At 38.2% G+C, this 7,834-nt stretch overlaps 1 protein-coding gene across 1 annotated transcript; it reads right to left on the bottom strand.

Moving 5' to 3' along the window:
• Window positions 1-3,087: 3,087 nt before the first annotated feature.
• On the bottom strand, window positions 3,088-6,412 carry LOC112291639 (UDP-glucuronic acid decarboxylase 2). The gene is made up of 7 exons (XM_073538679.2): window positions 5,561-6,412; window positions 5,273-5,419; window positions 4,910-4,989; window positions 4,660-4,743; window positions 4,419-4,493; window positions 3,999-4,091; window positions 3,088-3,689 (listed from the first exon to the last, which is right to left on the bottom strand). The coding sequence occupies exons 1-7, from the start codon at window positions 6,180-6,182 to the stop codon at window positions 3,480-3,482; spliced, it is 1,311 nt and encodes a 436-aa protein (XP_073394780.1). The 5' UTR covers window positions 6,183-6,412; the 3' UTR covers window positions 3,088-3,479.
• Window positions 6,413-7,834: the final 1,422 nt, after the last annotated feature.

Raw genomic sequence — 7,834 nt, forward strand, 5'->3', positions numbered from 1 at the left:
TCAAGGCTCTTTGAATAAAAGCACGAGTATGTTGTGGCAAGAAAATCTAACATTAAAAAAATATTGTGCTTTTATTTGTTATTAATTTATTTTAAATTTATATAATAATTTTTAAAATATATTTTAGACTTAAAAGATATTATTACTTTTTAAATCCTAAATCCTTCCCTCATTCTAAATCCTAAATCATAAATCTTTTTTATTCTTTTACTCGTCTACATTCTTTTACTATTATATGTATTTTGAATATAATATATTAGAACTTACAAAATTCTAGTTCTTATTTAAAACTTTTGTAGCTTAAATTCCTTACATATTCAAATACTTTGATAACATGATTAAATAATTTGCACAAATTAGCACATTAATTAATTATTTTTAAAAAATCATCAATAATACCTTAATTTCTTTGTTGTAAATTTGACATTAATAAAAAATATCTCTAATACCAACTTTTCTTACTTTTAATGCAGCTTCAATATTGTGTATAAGTTTGTTGCAAGATTCAATAATATTTAGAAATTCCAAAATACAAAAAGAAATAAAAAAAAATAAAAAAAATAAAAAAAATAAACTTCTATATTATTATAACATATTTTTATGCAATTTCAAAAAAATTACTATAATAATTACTTAAATGGTATATAGATAATAATTGGTTTCTATCACACAATTACAATCTTATTACAAAAAAAATCTTACTTTTTATTAACTTTTAAGAATAAAAAGTGTATTCTATTAAATTAAAATATTATTATAATACTTCACATAAACAAAATAAAGCTACATTGTACATGTGATTATAAATCCAAATTATCTACAATATGTAATCATTTGAGATTTATCAAATAATTCTTATATAATAACTAAAACTGCATGTAACTATTTATTTCAAAAATCAATTCGTTCATACAAAAATATGATTATCAATGTTTATATGTATTAAAATAATTGATTGAAAATTGCTAAAAAAATCCTAAATTTTCTCAAACTTTTAAGAATATTTTTCAATTATTACAAGGTCCACATATAAAAACATTTCAAACATAGATAAGACTAAGATAATAATTAGTATACATGTATTAAAAACATGAACATCTATATATATATATAGATATAGATATAATTTATTACATTAGTTCTTATTCAAATCATCAAAGAAATATGGATTCCAACTATTTTAGATGTAACTATTTTAGATGTAAAGACAATAATGTTAAAAATATTAAAATATCACCACACTCAACCTTTTGTCTTTCTATTGCAATTTCAAATTTTCTATAGTAATTTCTTAGAATAAATGCATGCAAGTTGCAACTTCCCCTTTTCCGTATGCCTCACTTCACAAAACCACTCAGTGTAAAGGAAGATTCCTTTCTCACACAGAAGAAAAGATTGCATCTTGCATGGCATGTACATAGACATTCCCAGCTTCGGCACATGATGGGAGGTTCTCTTTACCTGATTCTCTGAGAGTGTTTAGTATCGTCAAGATGTCGAGTATCCAGGACAAACCATCACAACAGCTGCTGAGTTTCAAGGACAAGGGCAAACCTCAGTGCTGCTCTGGCTATGGCCGTTTCACTTCAGGTCCCTGTGACATGCAACCTCCATTGAACTCTGCTCTCCATTGTCAACTGACCGTCTTCTTTCCCTGGACAGTGCTTCGCTTACCAATACGACGCGGATACCAAAGAGCTCCCTGATCTGCTGATTTTGGGGAATCGGAATCTGGATTCATCACAGCAACTCTGAATCGTATCCATAGCATTTACAGACAAGACCCCAACGTTGACAAAACTACCTGTCACAAAACTCCCGAACAAGTGTACACTTCTACGAGGCGACGACAGCCTCTGCGTTTCAATCACCGTCAAGGCAAGCTGGAATAGCACCTGGGCGTTGGCGTTGTAGGCGTAGTTAAGATGCCCATTTACATGGAAAACCATCTTAACTACGTCGCAACCAAAAATAGAAACCCCAAAAGGACACAGAGTGTAAAACCAAAGACAGCAACTGTCCAACAACTCACCGCACGATGCCAATCTACACATGAAGTCTAGACGCAGACGAAAACCCTCACCGACACATGCACTTCAACAGAACTGTTCTGGATCCGAGTTATATAGGCACTACTGTTATCAGCTTTCACGACAGACTACCACGGCCTGGAAGATGCCATCATTCTCCACTCGCTCTCACACTTCCACTTCTACCATCCACGATATCCGCAGCACAGCTCTCTCCAACCCGAGCCACGCAAACAACCGACTATTCTAAGCAACAGTGCGCTGAGCGAGAGGAAGTACCTACCAGCAACTCCCCAGATCTCACGTTACGGCCGTGCAGTAGAGCGATGATACGGCGAGTAAGCGATGATAAGCCATCCGCTGCAGTAAGGTTCGGTGTCTCGGCTCACAAAGTGGGCGGAGCAACGAAGCAGTGTGCTTCGTGAAGTTGGGCTTGCTCGCTTTCCGCTGACCCTGTGATTCCGAGGAGATGCTGCTCCGCTACTTCTTAAAATATACTTTTTTAAATATATTCTAATCTATATATACATATCTAATTATGTCCATTACAGTTAGTCTGATACTAAAGCTCTATTTGAACAGTTTTAATTAAAATTGTATTCTTATCAAAAAGTATCTTGTAAAAAGGTTACAAAAAATTGCAATTCAAATAGGCTTCTTTTATATGCTTTGTACATATACAAAAAATATTCATATGGCAAGATTCATTCTAATTTTTAAATCAACTTCATTTAATTTTAATTGATAAAGTATTAGAAATTTATTCTTCAAACACTACTGAATAGTTTTAAAATCCGAAACTTTGGGTGTTCGTATTCAATTTTATTTTCTCTTCGTTTATTTATAGATTGAATTGCCCAATTCATCTTTCTTCACAAAAAACCACAGATTTAACATTCTTTCTCAATTTTTTATATTTTTTGCACATGTAAAATCTACTTGACCAGTGCAGTACAAAGTCAAACCAATACATAAGAGTTATTTTGAAGAAAACAGTTCTGTTTTTCTTTTACCTTAAATTTGACAAATTCAACAACAAAATGCAGAGGGCTAATAGTTGAAACACACAATAAAAGGCAATACTTATTATTGTAAATTATATATGTGCGAAGTTCCCATTAATAGCTAGCAATTTCTAGCTAAACTTAACGAAAGTTCCACTGGCACATCCAGAGGCAGCTTAACCAATGACGGAACTTGTTTTTCTCCATCCTGATAATAACATAAGTGAGTGGGAATCAAATCAACACGGATGGTATTTCTCTTAAATTAGTATAATTTTTCTAGAAAATATATATTTCTCTGTTCATAATGTCAACTCAACTCTTCAGGTACAAGACCTAAGGGTGACCAGTTGTTGGACAACTGGTAAATAAAGCTTGTCGAAGGAAACCTAAGGTGACCACGAACTAATGTCATAATTTCGCATACTGGACTAACCTCTACATTTTAAACCAATCCCTTGTCTTTGTGGTCACCAAAAATACGTTTGCGGAAGTCCTCCACCATCAGAGGAAGACCCTTCTTCAATGAAATCTTTGGCTCCCAACCCAACAATTCCTTAGCCTTAGAAATGTCAGGCTTGCGCTTGTGAGGATCATCAGACGTGTTCTCCTTGTACTCGATTGTTGCAGAAGGGTCAATCACCTCCTTAACCACCTGCATCACAAATGTAAAAATAATTAAGCATAGGAAGTTGCCAATATTCGTTGATGACCTCCGCTAAGGTGCAGACAATCGCTTGATGGCATGGAGGCAGAAATAATAAATCAGTTCTCTACATCTAGAACTAGACCATCCGTATGATAGCAACTCTAAAAGCAAGAAAGATGAATTGAAACAGGTCAGAAATGTTTCACTCAAAAAGCTACCATTCCACAGCTAGAAATTCACCACTGTATCACTCATTGTGAGAAATTACGATGCATAGTAATTACGATGCATGGTAAAGGCCATAGAATTGCTAACCTCTGCAAGTTCCAGCATGGTAAACTCGCCAGGATTTCCGAGATTGAAGGGCCCAACGTGTTCACCTTCCATCAACCTCATCAGTCCCTCCACCTATAAGCCAACATCGTGTCCTCAATTAAGCATTCCGACAAAGCAAAATATAAGGATATTAAATGCCAATGACATCACGTGATAGCCGGGTCTGAGCCCACCTAATACGAGAATACAATTAAGAGCTACGACTATTACAATGTACATACGGTGGATATAACTACACTCACACACCCTACAGATTTAACCTTCGAAAATTATTATACCCACACTTTCACCACTTTACCACTGGCTTGGAACACGAAACAGAAAGCAGATCTGTCACACGTTCAAAAAAGAAATAACTAACCGAACTCAATACAAATCCCCTCATCTGCCTTGTCGTACCAGATCTGAAACATACTGGAAACTTCTCGTCTGCTTTCCATCACCATAAACTGTCATGGGCTCTTTCCTCAGGGCCTGGATAATGAAGGCAAACAGTAACCTTGTCAGAAAAACACTGAATTGCCATTAAATAGGTCATGCATAGGACGCAATCTTCCGAATTTAGTCATAACACTGAATAATTACTCAAACATAAAATCACACTACACATGTCACGATAATGTCCATGCGAAAAACTCACCTGAGCGACGAAGTTGCTGACAACCCTACCATCATCAATACACATTCTCGGTCCATACGTATTGAAAATACGAGCAATGCGAACCTGCACCACTTCAAACCTCAAAAACCTTGCAGCAAAACAACACCTTTGTGATTTCTCGAATTAGAACTCCACCAGCTAATCCATAGCCTTCGATGACTTCCTAAATGGAACTTACCGTAAACTACTGCCACTGCATATTCAAAATCCATGAAAATTCGGACTGTACCTGAACTTCTGCACCTCTGTGGTAGTCCATTGCCAGTGTCTCCGCAGTACGCTTTCCTTCATCATAACAACTACGAACACCTGCACACAAACGTCACACTGCTGAGACAAAAATCCAACCTCCACAACCACGGCGAAAAGTGCACCCCTGAAAAATCTTTAGTCATCAACCTACATACCCGAACACCTCAGGAAATATGTCATTTACACGCTGAAAAACTGCATGCATAAATAACTACTTGAAACCAGTAGTTTGAATAAATATCACTCCAGGTATTGACAAATTACAAGGCACTCATTCTAGAACAGATCTCACGCTCCAAAAAATTTACATCCTTCATCAAAAAGTACAAGTCACTCGTACCAATAGGGTTAACGTTTCCCCAGTACGTTTCTTTCTGAGGGTGCTCCAAAGGATCACCATAAACCTCACTCGTACTGGTCAACAAGAACCGTGCTCCAATGCGCTTCGCCAATCCCAGCATGTTCAAGGTCCCCACCACGTTGGTCTTGTGTAGGAAGATTAAGGGGGCCGCACGAATGACGAATCGAAAACATCTTCTCTACAGCAAACAAAACGTGAGACATTCATAGGAAAAACGCAAGGGGATTTCAGATTCATAACACACAAGATCTCGCACAAAAAAGGATATGATTGTCTTGATGGGGTTGAACTTGTAATGCACGGGCGACGCCGGACACGCAAGGTGATAAATCTGGTCCACCTCCAGCAACAAAGGCTCCACCACATCGTGCCGGATCAGCTCGAACCGCGGATTACCAAAGTGATGCTGCACGTTCTCCTTCCTTCCGGTGAAAAAATTATCCACCACTATCACACTATCCCCGCGCTCTATCAATCTGTCCACCAAGTGGCTCCCCACAAACCCTGCTCCTCCTGTCACCACAATGCGCAGCGGCTTCCTGGGCAAGCCCAACGGAATTTTACCCCCAGGGCTAACCATGGCAGCGTGTTGAGCCCTATAGGGCGCCTTCTCGAACGCCCTCACGGTCCCATAAGCCTCGTCGACATTATACTCATGCACTCCCGTGTAGACCGACCCATCACTACTCTGCGCGAACCGCCCACCGGGTTGCAGAAACATGAAGAACACGGTAGTCAAAGCAACCCCGACCAACACAAACACGAACCGCTGCTCGCGAAGCACATACTCCACTGACTTAGACACGGACCATTTCTTCTGCGGCTTGGGCGTGTACTCAACATTCTCCGGCGCCACCTCAACCCGACGGTGACTCAGGGTCGCATTCATCGTTACCAGACTCTAAAACCACACCCAAACGCAAAATGCAACACGTCCGACTGAACCCCCAACCCCCAAAACAGCCCGCGCTCGACTATTATACTCTCTTCTCGACCTCTCTCCCACGTACCCCAATCTGCAGGCTCGTCGCAGAAAACTGCAACAACCCTACGTTACGCCCCACGACGTGGCCACGAGAACCCTTGGGAAGAGATCCCGAAGATGCACCACGACGCAACTAAGTTGGATCTGGGGAAGGAAGAGGGAAGAAGAAGAAGAAGACAGAGCAAGCCGAGGAAAGGGGAGCGAAGGGGGGGGGGGGGGGAGAGAGAGCTCTGGCCGCATCAACAGCTCCATGCCTCCGTCGTCACGTCGCTGCGCGGGAACCCCCCCCCCCCCCCCCCCCGACCGCCTTGGGAACATCGGGCGGGCACCCCGCTCCCGCCTCGTTCCCACAGCCCCGCTCTGTCCCCCTCACCGTGGACTCCATGGTGACCGTGGTCGGGGCCTAATCCTGTGGACGAATTCGAGGGGGTGGAGATGGATCTTAGGCTCTTCTTCTTCTACGTTGCAGGAGTGTGTGTGTGTGTGTGTGTGTATTTCTGTGTCTTCCTTTTTTTGTATATTCCTTTTTGGAGGTTTGGAAAATCGGTAGGGTTATGATTAATGTGCTACTCTTTGTCTATTTTCCGTTTATTTTTCTTGTTCTTTTTATTGGAGGAAAGGAGAGGTGTTGTTTGATATCAATTTGGGTTTATCATCATTGCACTTGACTTTGGTTTAAGAGAATGGCTTTTGTTTGTTTGTTTGTTAATTTTTTCTTTTCTTCTTTTCTTTTTTTCTTTTTTTCTGTTTTTTTTTACATGGTTGGGTGATAAAATGAAATGGGGTCTTTTCTTTCTTTCTTTTTTAGAAGGAAAGTTTTAGGAATTGTCCTTGATCGTATTACAAATGCCAAAGAAATTGAAGACAACAATTTTATTGTGAAGAGAATTTAAATTTTGAAAATGAATATTAAAATTTAAATGGTGGAAAAGTTTTAAATGATAGAAATGGAAGAAAGAGCGTACAGATCAACTTATTTGTCTAAAGTGGGGGGGGGGGGGTATGTTAACATTCAATTCAAGAAACAACTTTTTGAAATCAACAATACTTGTTTGAATTTATTTTTTACCTTTTTTCATTGAAGTGCATGCAAACAATTAATTATAGATATGCAGCTGATGGAATAAAATAGTGCAAGTATAATTTGAGATTAAATTTCATAATTATATGGAAACTAATAATACTACAAACATAAGTGATACAACACTATACAAAATAAAAAATTTGCCTATATTGAAAGATAGCACAATAACTAATCTCTGACTATCAATGCATTGTTTTAAAAAATATGATGCCGAAATTGTGTTCACTGTTTGACATCGATTGAACATTCAGCAAGGTATGCTTTATATATACACATTTGTGGAGTTAATTCATTATTTAATCTCAAATTTTTCCTCCCTTTAACTAATCCAAATTTAATAATATTGTTCTTTTAGCTATTGATTCATGATTTGAAAATAGATTTTCAATAAATAATTACAATTGCCACTTCAAGTAATGGTAATTGAAAAACAAATATCAACACCGAGTGATCCTGTAGTATTGGAAATATC

This window comes from Physcomitrium patens, chromosome 14, assembly GCF_059467195.1.
Source record: "Physcomitrium patens ecotype Gransden chromosome 14, ASM5946719v1, whole genome shotgun sequence".
Taxonomy (NCBI): Eukaryota; Viridiplantae; Streptophyta; class Bryopsida; order Funariales; family Funariaceae; genus Physcomitrium; species Physcomitrium patens.